This window comes from Cotesia typhae, unplaced genomic scaffold (assembly GCF_013202065.1).
Source record: "Cotesia typhae breed Kobodo isofemale line unplaced genomic scaffold, CoteBio_Ctyphae contig_5, whole genome shotgun sequence".
NCBI classification, from domain to species: Eukaryota; Metazoa; Arthropoda; class Insecta; order Hymenoptera; family Braconidae; genus Cotesia; species Cotesia typhae.
Genome location: NW_027423757.1, coordinates 461,286 through 476,017, shown reverse-complemented (window position 1 = coordinate 476,017; position 14,732 = coordinate 461,286). Strand labels below are relative to the sequence as shown.

The 14,732-nt window shown below is 30.7% G+C and overlaps 1 protein-coding gene across 1 annotated transcript; it reads right to left on the bottom strand.

Annotated features, from left to right (window-relative positions):
- Window positions 1–2,702: 2,702 nt before the first annotated feature.
- Window positions 2,703–4,307, bottom strand: LOC141530489 (uncharacterized). The gene is made up of 2 exons (XM_074247615.1): window positions 4,129–4,307; window positions 2,703–4,056 (listed from the first exon to the last, which is right to left on the bottom strand). The coding sequence occupies exons 1-2, from the start codon at window positions 4,171–4,173 to the stop codon at window positions 3,277–3,279; spliced, it is 825 nt and encodes a 274-aa protein (XP_074103716.1). The 5' UTR covers window positions 4,174–4,307; the 3' UTR covers window positions 2,703–3,276.
- Window positions 4,308–14,732: the final 10,425 nt, after the last annotated feature.

Sequence of the window (14,732 nt, the reverse complement as noted above, 5' to 3'; positions counted from 1 at the left end):
AAGTAACCGATATGGTTGTATATGATTTTCGAAAATTAACAAAAAAATTTTTGTAAATTTAAAAATTAAAAGAAACAATTTTGGAACGTAGTGTGTGTAGTTACGAAATATTTCACTTTTTATGAAATTCCTAAATTGCATCTGCTAGGACACTTAAAAAAAATTGAAGTACACAATAACGCACACCAAGTACGTTCCAAAATTGTTTCTTTTAATTTTTAAATTTACAAAAATTTTTTTTTAATTTTCGAAAATCATATACAACCATATCGGTTACTTGGATTTTTTAATTTTTTATTTTATATCTTTTTGTAAAGAAATAAAATTTTTTTTTCTTAATAGTCTTATGAACGTGGACTTGACACGATTTTTTTACAGTGAAACTGTTTTTGTTCGGATTTCAGTTTTTTTTGTAATTATAATAAAAATTGACAATTTTAATTTAATACATTTCCGGTGGCAAACTATTCCCTTTAAGCTATAGTTAATGTAAAAGTTATTCTTGCGCTGCCTGGCGTGTGTAATTGCATGCTGTCAAATATCTTTTTTTCACTGTAGTTTCCCATCTATTATAAGATTAGCATGCATCGTTATATTATTTAGTCTCTGGCCGTCCGCTTTTTACATAAGAAAAAAGTTAAAATCTAAAAATCTGGGTCGCTATAGTTTGTGCTGATTATTTTTAATAATTTTAAATAGAAATTATAAAGATAATTGATAATAATCAAGTAATACGCGTAATAAAAAGCATGAACTACTATTATAAAATATCATATAAAAAAAAAAATCAAATTAAATTTGAAAAAAAACTTGTAACCTCAAAAAACGATTCTGCTTACGGTATATACACACTCGGTAGTCTGGCTTGAGAACGGAACTTGGCGCCAGATTCTACCGAATCTGTTGATCATAAATATAAATTCTTACATATTCAAATGTAATTTTAGGCTTATCAAAGTGCCTTTTACAGTAAGTAGTAACATTTTTTATTTTCGCGTACAATTTTTACAGTTTTCTGTCTAGACCATATATATCAGTACATTTTATACTGTTATTTTTGAAATGTTCTTTTTTCTGACTATAGAAAAAATGTGATTATTGAATTTTTTTCCATAAGCGCATTAATAAGTACACGACAATTTGTTCATACTTCCACTAGCATAACGTATTAATTTTCGAATTTAAAACTTTTATTTTTTCTCAAAATTTTATTTTTTCATTTTTATCTTAATTGAGTTTGGCAAATCATGTAACTTTGATATTTTGAACAGTTGAAATTTCAAAAATTCATATTTTTGTACTGATACAGTCCAGACAGAAAACTGTAAAAATTGTACGCGAAAATAAAAAATGTTACTACTTACTGTAAAAGGTACTTTGATAAGCCTAAAATTACATTTGAATATGTAAGAATTTATATTTATGATATTGTTATCCACTACAGCTATGAAAAAAAAAAAAAAATAAATAAAATATTTCACTTCATACCAACCAAATTCATGATTTATATATTTCGTACTTTTATTTAAAAAGCTTTCCTTTTACCTAAAAGTCATATTTTTTGATAATATTTTTTTTTTTTTAAATCAGAGAAAGTCTTTTTAACTCTTCATAACTCTTGCGAAAATTCCGAAATTTATGGGAATATTTGACTTTTGTAGGTTTTTGTAGAGTTATGAAGACTTTTAAACTCTTCCTTTTCCTTATTTAAGGTTATGTTGACTTTCAGAAAGTCTTATAAAGAGTTTTAAAGAGTTTTGAAGACTTTTTTCAGAGGAATATTTCCACAAGGGAAAATTCAATTTCCGTAAAGAACCTTTTAAAATTGGAATTTTGAGTTCCGCTTTTAGCAGGAGCTGCGTTTAAGTATTTCTCAAGATATTTTGGGGTGAGACGATTTATTTAATTTTCATAGAATTTTTAACAGAAGATTTAGTTGGGCGCTTCCGGCCAAACCCTATTTTATATAATCATATATAATTATATGTGATTATATATAACAATATACAATTAGATGCTGCATTTTTCTAATAATAATATATAATTATTAGGGTGTGCCAAAATGTAACTTTGTGGCTAACCTTTTAAAATTGGAATTTTGAGTTCTGCTTTTAACAGGAGCTGTATTTGGGTATTTCCTGAGATATTTCAGAGTTAGAGGTTTTGTTTGATTATCATAGAATTTTTAGCAGCAGATTTAATTGGGCACTCTCGACCAAATTATGAATTTTCAACATTAATTAATGCCCAAATTAAGCTATTAAAAAATTCTATGAAAATGAAATATGTTGTCTTACCTCAAAATATCTCAGGAAATGCTCAAACACAGCCCCGGTTAACATCGGAACTGAAAATTCCAATTACCCAGTAAACAATATGATGTCTTTAGAGGTTCTTGATGAACTCCTATTTAAGATTTGGACGTCGTAATTTTTAACGGAATGGTGTCTCTAAGACGTCTTGAGGACGTCGAATGCGCCAGTTTAAGAGTAATATAAGACTTCCACAAATATTCTCAAAGAGATCTTTTTTCTGAGTTCAAAAAAAAAGAGTGCTTACAGAAGTTAGAATTAGGAAGTCTTTTTGAGTTCAAAAAAAAGATGTCTTGCAGAAATCCGAATTAAGAGCTCTTTATGACTTCAAATAAAAGAGTACTTATAGTAGTCAGAATTGAGAGCTCTGTCTGATTTCATACAGAAAATTTGCAGAATATTATTATTATAAATTAATAAATATTATTTATTCATGCTATAAATTTATTAATATTAATTGTTAAATTATTATTGTTGTTATGTAATACTCATAATAATTATAATAATAATATTGATTTTCAGTCATTTTGTGACTTAATTTAAGTAATTTTTTATCATTTAGTCGCCATCCTTTCGTCCACGAAGTCAGTATTTTTTTGATACTCCTTGACAAACAAGATGCATGTAATCCACTGGAAATTGAGACACCATACCAACACCAATATCTTCAAAATCTGATTTTCCTAAATGATGATCTTCATTTAAACGATTTATAAAATTCGAGTCAGTGCGTAATGGTGCATCCATATCAAGAAATAACATTCGATGGTCACTATATTCTCCTTCTTGAATGCACTTACCGCAACCATAAAAACCACCATGACCTTTTGTGTAGGTTACAAAAGCTCTCGCTGGTGAATCACAAATGACAGCCCTTATAATTACTTTAAATTTATGACTATCATACTCGAAACCTTCCTCTCTCAGATTTTTGTACTCATTAATGAAATCTTGAAGAAATTCATTAGTCATTTGGTTTGTTCAGTCCATGGTATATACCAATAACGAATGGTACAGAGACTTTTGGAAAAATTTCTCCCAGTATAGGATACAGTTGTCGTTTTGAACTCTTCGATATTGGCAAACCATCAATGTGTATACTAATCTGGATAATATCTGTAATCTGTTTTATATCGACAATTTTTAATTGATCAATTAATCCTTCTTTCAGTCCATAGTGGAAATATTCTCCTGGTGCAACCTCACGAATAGTAGTATCTGTAGGAGTATCAATTAAGGTACGACTGTCATTTGGAAGACTTTTTAACTCTTCTATTGACTCCACATTTCTAATAATTTTTAGTAAAGCACTTGATCCAGCTTGAGTAATGTTAAATTCGCATTTCCATTGAGCTAATTGTTTGGTTAAAGGAATTGGTACTTCGATATCACAATTATTATTATTATTATTATAAGTGATAGAAGTTGTAGTAGTTGTTGCTGTTACTGTTGATGTTGTTTTTGTTGTTGTACAATGAGAATTATCATTATTATCTATGTAAGTCTTTAAAGAGATATCGGTTACGGTATTATCTAAATGAATCGACTGTAAACTGAAATCATCACTGTCATAATTATTGTCGTTGTTCATTACACTGTTATTAATAACTGGATCATTATCAAACGAAGTATCAACCGATGCTTTTGCACGTGCAGTCTCCAAAATTGCCTGCTCACAGCGTTTTTTCAATCTTCGATTTTTCTGACTCTTAGACAGTTCACTGAATCTTTTTCTTTCAGACATCTTGAGAAAAAAATATTTTAAATTAAAAAAATCATAATTTATATTTATTTTTTGGATAAATGTATACGTTACCTTTAAAATCGAATGATTTCTCAAATTTATCACTGATAAAAACATGAAATATCATACACAGTCAAATATTAATTAGCTAAGAATATGCACTTACATTATTTTTAGAACTTTTAATTTACAAATTACGAAATCACTGGTTATAAATAATTAATTGATTTCACTAAATTAAAGTTTTGCAATTCGACGATGAATGTAAACAGAAAACGTACCATACACTTATAGGTTATATTTCTATCGTTGTGCGCATGCGCCAATACAATTCAATCCTACCTTAGCAAAAAGACCTCTGAAAGAGTTCATATTCATGACATCTTACGAAGTCAGAAAAAAGACCTCTTAAAAAGCTCAAATTATTGATGTCTTATGAGTTCAGTAAGTAAACTACTTGAAGAGCTCATATTTTAGAAGTCTTACAAAGTTTGTCAAAAGATTTCCTGTCGACTTCTTGATTAAGAGTTCTGATTGATGAATTCGTTAAGACATCATATTTAGACTTCTTATGGACGTCTTTGAAAAGACTTCTTCCAGAAGTCTTTCTGATTTGGATGCTGACTGGGTATATAAGTTTCTCCACGAAAGTTGCATTTTGACAAACTCTAATAACCACATACAGTTATATACAATTATATATAGTTATATGTGAATCATTTATAATTGTATAAAATTTTTTTTATTCCAGTGGGTATTTTGTGATTACTTAGAGAACTTGATGATTACTTATATGTAAAACTTGTGATTACTTAAATAGAACATTCTCTTTTTTTATCGAAGAGTTTGTTACTCCAATGATTAATAATATTTTAAGCTATAGTATTTTGCGGATAAAATGATAGAAATTGTATGTCAATATAAAACTAAAAGTTGTTATAAAAAAATTAAATTTCACAAAAATTAATATAGTTCTAAAGTTATGTAGTTCCATTCCATTTAGTAAATATAAATATATAGTTGTATAGTTATATAGCCATATAGTTCTATATACTAAATACGATTTGCATTATTTGTAGTTGTTACAAACTCTGTTTTTCAAGTAAGTCTCATCTCTGATTAAGAAATCTAATTTGAAATGATTAAAAATGATTTAAAAGCATCGGATTTTAACACTATATAGATATACAATTAATATGGAGGTAATCATTTCAAATCATCTTTCTGAATCAGGGATAGGTAAACAGGTAAAGAATTAGTCTTCTAAGCGTCAGGTCCCAGGTTCGGTTCCCGTGCGTGGTGTTATTTTCTATGGAAATAATTCTATATAATTATATCTAATTCTATATAATCATATATAACTAGAATTTAAATTTGCGCGCGCCTTGACTATAGAGTTTGCATATATTTTCATGCTTACGATACATTTAACCAATCACATCACGAATAAATTGGTTTCACATACATTTCATCTCAATTTTAATATTAAGATTATATAGGGCCATTTTTCATATATAATTATTAATTATGTATTAATAAGTATATAAGATTATATATAATCTTTTTTACTCGAGTGCGCGCGCGCGCGCGTGTGTGTGTGTGTGTGTGTGTGTGTTCGTGAAGATCTCCTACAATCTTTGAACGGCTCATCCGATTTAATCAAAATAAGCGGCGTTCCAAAGAGTTTTATTGCCCTGATAATAAGTCAAAAAATTCGAGTCAATCAATTTTGAGAAATCTCAAAAATAAAATCTCCAAAAATTCGTTTGTTTGGAATATCTTTTCAACGGCTCAACCGATCGATTCCCAAATATAATCAGCTTTTGAGCTCAAAAAACGGACTGGTCAAAATCATAAAAAAAAGTTAATTTTTTAATGAGGTATTGTTGACGAAAAAAAGGTTTTTTTCAGAATTTCTATAAAATTTTTAGTCTGACCAGTTCGCATTTCAAGCTTCTTCGAAGAGCTTAACAAACTGCGTTTAATGTGTAACCGCGCAACCGCATAATGCGTAAACGGCGAAAACATCGGTTGATTCATTCAAAAGCTATTGCGGTTTGAAAATTCAAAAAATAGTGTTCTATGAAACTCTTAACAGACTTTTGAACTCAAAAGCATGAAGCAATTATTTCGTTGAGCTTGGAGAGCTGAAAATAACACAAAAACTTCATTTTTGAGTTTGAAAAACTCAAAAACAAAATAATTGACATCTTGAGCGCTTAGGTATGGAGTTAATGGGAAGTTGCAGGGGTGGCCTTCAGGGTCAACCGTTTTCCAATTTTTTTTAAACGTCATTTTTGGAAATCTCTCACAAGATATCAGGCCACATTAATTCAAATTTAGACAAAGATTAGGGTAATAGAACTTTTCAGAATGCTGTAATACACATTTCGCTCGGTCAAACTCAGGAGTTATGGGAGGTTCACACACACTCACACACTATTTTTCATAATTATCATCTCCATGATAATTATTATTATTTCTAAACAATATTTATTATTATTCAAAGTAATAGTAACCATTTTCATAAAACACAGAAACCAAGATAAAAATTATTTATCAGCTTAGACTAAAATCATAATTTTAAAAAGATTTTTTTGCCTGAAAAAAAAAAAAAAAAAAAAAAAAATCCAAATCGCTTAGAAAATTGACGAAAATAATAAGTTTTAAGACTTTATTATTTTGATTAAATTCGACTTAGTAATCACAATTGCCACATTCAGTGATTATGTACATTATGTATGGTTTCTATTTGCTCTGAAACTTCTGGTCGCACTCACGCAATTGTAATTTTCCTCGATTCTGACTTCAAGTTGACATTACGATTGGCCGAGTCGGTTCAGCAACTTGCTTTTGAGAATGTGGTCTGCTATGACCGTGATATGACCAATTCAGTTTGTATCACTGTGAACATTGCAGGTATTTCATCCTTCGCTGTATTCAATACGTTTATTATCTAAGGGAAAAATTGATAAATTTACACTTAACAGCTGATCCCTTCTTTTTATCGCGTCGCACTCACTGCGAGAAATGGTACTATCTTTGTTGCACTTATGATTATGTCACAAGGAATTTTATTCCCCGTGTGCGCCTAGATTTGGCAACAGATCAACACTCGGTGTATCTCTAATTTTATTCTATTTTTTTCACTTATTTATTTTATTGAATTTATTACTGTTCATATTTAATAATGATTATATTGGTGTTATTATTTCTTAATTATTGATTTTACATTCATTGAATTGTTTATAATGTTATTTTATTTTTGTATGTATTTATGGCCATGAGTCTTTGTCATAGTGTATTTAATCTTATTATAAGATTGTTTTTGCATTTAAAGTTCTAGGTCCAACGATGGGTATTTTCAGTATGTTGTGATCAAATTGCAGTGTCTGCTTTGTTTTTCTCTGTAATATCTATCAGTGATTTGCAAATATGTTTATTTGCCACTTATTGTGTCTTATTGAAGTCTTTTATCTAATGAATTTTGTCTTTGATATAAAATAAAAAGTCAGGATATTAAATCGGTACATTTACCGGCAAAAATGTGCTACTACGAAGTGTTTGGACTACGATGACAACTGCCATTTGACGGGATGTGTAGAATGATTCGCTAGTCAACATTTTGTGGTATCCAAGCCAGCGAAGGCGCGCTGTTTTGCAGGGAAGTGCTAGAATATGAGAATGATACCGTAGTGTCCGACGGAGAGTTGACATTGTCCTTGTCAAAGTCGGAAAGCCCTCATACTTAGGCCTGGGGAGGTATGAGTGTTATCACCCCTAGGACGGCTGACTCACCTGCGATCGGGTCAGGTATTCTAGCGAGCGGTGTTTGCTTATTTTAATGGATTGTAATGCTTCTTCTACTCAAAATTTAGCTGGATCTTCTAGTACTCATGACGATCATGAATGTACTAAGAATCCTAATCCCTTTTGCTACGCTTGTGCAAAATACATTGGGATGATAAATACAAAGAAACTTATAGATAGGTTTGTGACTTTATATGAAAAGTTTTTCAATACGGAAGTTTTTCTCAATTTAAAAAATTGGATACCTAATGTTGTTTGTGGTTCATGCTATAATATGGTTAACCGATTCGATAAGCACCAGAACAAGGAAAAATTTTGATTTATACAATGTTGGATCACATAATATAATAAAAAAAACCGCTTGTTGATCCAGCTAAAATTCTCATTCCTCCTCTTCATATTAAACTTGAGTTAATAAAACAGTTTGTGAAAGCTCTAACTATAGCTGCACATAGGGGATTTCGGAAATTTTGATTTTTAAGATTTTATAGGGCTGTTTGAATCAAAAAAAAGAGAAAAAGAAAGAAAAAATTTTTAATATGGTGCTCCACAAAAATGTTTATAACTTTGTAACAAAATCATAATTGTTAATAAAAATTTAGGAAAATGATCTTCGATGTATGTTTTATAAAAGAAGAAAACATCCGATCACCAAATTTCTTTATTATCCCAGTCAAAAATATTTCCGAAAATCACCCATTTTTTCGACCCTCGCAGTGGCTATCTCCCTTAAGTTTAAACTTTTTGAATATCACTTAAAAAGTAATAAATGTTCTTATACTGCACCACGCAGGAGTAACTGTTGAGAATTCCTTAAGTATTTCTATATTAGCTCTACATTAGCTCATTCTTTAGAAATTCTTGTAAAAATAATTGTAAAATAAAAAATCCACATTTACTATACATCTTTTATTTATATCTGGCAACTTTTTTTGTTTCAGCTTCTAGCGTCCAAAGTAAAGTAGAATCTGGAAATGTGGAATCTTCTCGCTCAGCTTTTATATCTATTTATACTTCTCCATCGTCAACTTCTACGAATTGCATAAATGTGCCATTAAATGGCTTATTAACAAATTTTAATAACACTGGACGAACAAACTTTACAAACAAACAATTAACTGAACTAGAAAAAGAATTTCACTTTAATAAATATTTGACAAGGGCTCGAAGAATTGAGATAGCATCAGCATTGCAACTTAATGAAACACAAGTTAAAATTTGGTTTCAAAATCGAAGAATGAAACAAAAAAAAAGAATTAAAGAAGGACTTATACATTGTGAAAATGTAAATATAAGTTCAACTTCAGCTATACGATTTTGCAGCACTAGAAGTGATAGTAGCTCACCCATTGAATCAGTGGTACCTGAAAATGCTGAATCTTCTACCTCTCATTATTCGAATCAAAGTATTGAAAAAACTTCAACTTTAGTATCTCAAAAGTAATTAGTTTATAAATAAATAAAAAAAATTTTTAAGTATCAAAAGGTTTTATATTTCATTTATTTTACAGAACTTCATTGATTAAATTATCATATTTATTGGTATATTATCATTTTGTCTTTATATAGTTGTAAAAATAATATAATAAATCTGAGAAATTATTAGGATTTATTTTCTCTTTTTACAACATTCTTTGTGAAACGAGTACTTTTATTCTAAGAACTTCGCAATGAACATGTGTTGGAGCAAGATTCCTGTTGCAAAGCCTTGAGCAAAACCATTAGTTTTTAGCGTATCCATCCATATATAAGCCTTGCACAAGATCGTGTAACAAGATACTGATTCAAAAATCGTATATAACTTGCTTTTAGTATCATAGTTTGTTGGTTTCTAACGGATTTCTTGCACCAAAAACTTGTAGCAGATGCGTGCAATTTGTCTGTCACAAGTATGTGCAGCAAAACCCATACATAGAATTCGACATTAACCACTATCGATCTTAAAATCTTGTGCAAGCCTTGTTATATAGGTATTGTTTTTAAAAAATATTTTTTTTTCAAATTGATAATTTTTATTGTATAATTTTATTAACTAATCATGGAAATATCCTGACAATTGGGTATTTGCATGATTTTGATATTCATAAACTTTTGATATTTTTACATTCTATATAATTTTTTTAAATTTTTGGAAAAAAAATTTTTCGATTTTGTTCTTAAAAATTTAAATAATTTAATAAATAAAAAAAAGCAGATATTTAAATGAATAAGTAGCTCCATCTCATGTATGTGACGTCATAGTGCTTATTTCATTTGAAATTTTAAGCGCCAATCTCTTGTAAACACGTGGCAGGTGTAAACAATTGTTGTGTTAATTGTGATTGATTAAAAAAAGATCTGGTTGTGTTGTTTATAATAAAATAAAATTATTTAATTACTCGAAATGTCGTCAAAAAATGAGTTTTATTGGTGTATAGTTCCAACGTGTAGAAATACTGGTAAATCGACACCAGAAAAAATTTTTATAAATGTTTCATTAAATTCTGTTAAACGGAAAAATCAAGATCCACTTTTCGCCGAGGCATTTTTATTAATTCGTTGATAATCACAAACTACACTGTTGAACTGATGCTTCTCAAAAGTCTTAGTATAACAACATTGACATGTTCATAACCTCCAAACACATTCACTTTAAATTTAAAAAAACATTTCACAAAAATTTATTTCACTTTTAATTATTTTCAACAAAATCTAGCATTAAAAATAGAATGTATAAAACTTAAAATTGAAAAAAACTTAACTTTAAGTTTTTTAGCAATGTAAAATATTATACATGACTTAAATGCTCATTCAAATATACGTGCTACAAACAGCACAATGACGTCACACCAATCACATCACGTTTTACATCACGTGACTTTTATGTAATTTAGGATCACTTTTATTTATTAAATTATTTAAATTTTTAAGAACAAAATCGAAAAATTTTTCTTCCAAAAATTTTAAAAAATTATATAGAATGTAAAAATATCAAAAGTTTATGAATATCAAAATCATGCAAATACCCAATTGTGATTTTATTACATAACGAAATAAAACTGATTATTTACATTCATGTGATATTTATGTATATAAAATGTAACTTTATTAGAAACTAAGAACACTCAAAGATTCTAACTGTAAATTCGTAAACTAAAATATGTTAGGTATCAATTAATTCCAGCAGATAGCGTGTGGATAGAAAATTCTTTCCTACCTAGAAAGTTGACTTTAATATTTGATAGTCCAAATTAAATACCGATTGGATGTACTCTTTGAGTAGTATCTGTTTCCAACATCAAGTGCACTTCATTTGCTGTTGATGTTTTGACTTGCTCAACTATGAGTGATTCGATGCCCATCAAAGTATTTTCGTGATGAAAATATTATTTAAAAAAAATTTTTTTAAAACATGCATTAATTCTTTTTTATAGTTTTATTTAATTCTGATAAGTAATTTTTTTGAAAACAAATATTTTCTTCTTTTCCTGTAAAACTGAACAAGTCTTATCAAGTCTTAATAACTCTTTGAGAAATTCCGAAATTGCAGGGAAAATTTGACTTTTGAAGAGTATTGCAGAGTTTTGAAGACTTATTAAGTCTTTCCTTTACTTAGTTAGGGATGTGAAGACTTTCGAAAAGTCTTATTCAGAGTTATAAAGACTTTTCAAGAGTTTTTTCAGAGAATTATTTCCACAAGGGTTTTCAATACTTTTGAGCTCTTCGAGCTGTAACGGGTAATTTTTGAGTGTTTATTCTTTTGAGGAATAAACGCCGAACGAATATGAACGATACTGCGACACAAAACGCCCCCTTGCTCGAATCTGAAGCTCGCCGGAGTCCAGGGTAAAAGGGGGGTTAAACAACAATATACGATCCGAAATAAAACCAGCAGAACTCAGTTACTTATAAATAAACTATAAATAACTACGTCTAAATAAATAAACTCAAAATGTCAACAGGTTATGATAGAGAAACAAAATATTCATTTAATTATCAAAATCAATTCAATAGGTTAACGAAAAAGGTTACAATAAAAAAAATACATAACTCTCGTAGTACAATTTTTGGTTATCAAACCTCAACGACTAAATCTAACGACAATAATACAAAAAAAATGACTTCATGACGTCGGTCAACGCACGCGTATCACGGCCCGATCAAAACTGGTCTGTACAAAACAAACTCTCACTCATTCTCACTCTCGTGAGCGTCAAAATCGCGAACTAGAACTCCAAAAACTGGTTACCCGTTCCCCAGGAGACTAGCCGTCACCCTGGGCCTAAATCTCTACCCCGAGAGCGGATGGAGAGTATCCTCTCCGCTCCCACCTACACGGCTTGTGATTACCTACCGGATTTTCGACAGAGGGTCAAAAATCCGGGGAAGTCAAATCTTGTTGAGAGTTCAAAAGGTACTTACCAGTGTTCTAGACGAACCAAGGTAATATCCCTCCAGCTGTTATTGGTGGAAGAATATTCCCTCAATAACACTCTGTCACAAGACTCTTTTTCGTGAAAAGTTTTTGGGCTTTATCATTTTCCCAAAAACTCACTTACAACGAACCAGAATGATCGTTTTTGCCATCTATACGGTATTTACAAACTATCAAATTAATTGGCATTCCTTCATTCTATAACCATTCGGTTCGTCAAATTCTGAGTTTTACTTTTCACATCGACAATCAAATATCAACAGATTACATACAAATTCAACAGAATACATTCCCATACTAAAATTTGCTCGGGACTTAGAAAATTCCTTTTATAAGATATTTTTCTTTGAAATAATAATCGTCATTTCTTTCATTTTATATCCATTCGCCGCTTTTCCATACTAAATCGGCTTGGGATTTAGAATAATTTCTTTTATAAATTGGAAATTTACAATAATTTGTTTCCAAAATTAATTACATTATTTTTCTTTCAATAAACTAAAGAAATATAATCACAATAAATAATCGTCGTAAACAAAATAATACTTTTATAACTAACTAATTATTAACCCGTCTAGATATTCAACATTGGTAACTAAACTATTAAACCTTAATTGTTTTAAACAAACGATATTAACTAAACAAAAAATAGTTTTAGATATTTATAATCAAATCTAAATTAGATAAATAATATTTTCACAAGTTTTTAGTGAATAATACTCTCAATATCGTAAATTATCATTATTAATAATTAGAATAATAATACTGCACTCATAAACAATAACTTAAATAAAGAAACCGGATTATTTACAACGTTAAATAATAATTTCTCGAGAAAATATGCCCGTCGAAGTATCAGGCGAACATGAATAACGAAGAGTAGGTAACTGCCGTCGTTTCCCTCCTTGTCCCTTCTTCCGCGCCCTACTCCTCAGCTGTCCTGTACTAGCCATCGGCCCTCTCTCTCCGACTCAGTCCCACTCCCCTACTCTAGACCCTTTTTCCGATATCTGGGTCATAGAGCTAAAAAATCTAATAGAAATCTTACAGAACATTATTTTTTGAATTTTCAAACCGCAATAACTTTTGAATGAACCAGTGATGTTAGCCGAGTGGTCTAAGGCGCAAGGCCTATAGAGCACTCGGACTGGCTCACTGGCCAGGCGTAAGTTCGAATCCCAAGCTCGTCTTAGAAACCATCTTGGTTGATATTAGATCCTTGCCGCGTAGATTTAAGATTTTTACATCCCAAAAAAACCCCAACGTACCACTCGCAACAGTTAAAGTTGGCGATATGACCACAGCAGTTAAAACCGACTCTAAATAATAACTAATTAAAAAAAAATAGCTGTTTTATGGTTTTGAGCTCTTTGAGCTCAAAAGTCTTGTCAAAGTTCGATGAAACACAATTTTTTTAATTTTCAAATTGTTATAACTTTCGAATGAATCAACCGATTTTCACGCTGTCGGCGGCGGTCGATGAAGTTTTTTAAGGTCTATTAAAAATTTAGAACAAAAAAATTCATCTGATGATAAATTTCGAAGTTATTACAAAAAAATACTTTTTTCGATGATATCTCACGAACGCATCAACCGATTTTGACGTTTTTGGTGGCGATCGATGGGGGTTTTCAAGGTTAAGAGCTGATGAGTTTCTTAAGTCAATCGGTTTAGCCAATTTGGAGATATTTGAAAAAAATGAAAAAAGAACAACTTTTTTTGTATTTTCTCGAAATCTATGGGTCCGAATCAGTTCAAATGTTCAGGAAATCTAAGTTTGGCGAAGCTATTTTGAATGACACCAACCGCGATGAAATCGCTCAAGTCGTTTAAAAGTTACGAGAGGTTTACATACACACACACACACACACACACACACACACACACACACACACACACACACCCGTGCGATTAAGGCCCTTGACAAGGCCCGTATACGGATCGGTTTGGTGAACTGTCGCATACGTAGTAAACTATCGCCCAGTAGTAAAAGTAACACGTTGTCTTAAATGTCTTGGTTTTGGACACCAAACACGTCCATGTGCATGACCAGATAGAAGCAGATGCTGCTACAAATGTGGCGAAGAGAACCACAAGGCCGTAAACTGCACGGAGAAACTTCCTTTGTGCTTCGGACAAAGATGCTCAGGATGGTTTATGCCATATTTCGGGCACTGGAGCTTACAAGGCATTCCGCACAGCACTTGCAGAAGCTACGAGAGGACAGAAATGACACGCATACTACAAGGCAACCTGAATAGGTGCGCCTTGGCGCAAAACCTGCTACGCTAGCGTGTCTTTGAAGACAAAATCGACGTCTGCTTTATCTGCGAGCAACATCTAAACATCGAAGGTAAAACATGGTTCGTAGACGAAACTGGCACGGCAGCAATTTGGATTGTGAACAGAAAGAACGTTACCGTCAGCAACAGCGGAAGAGAGCAGGTTTTGT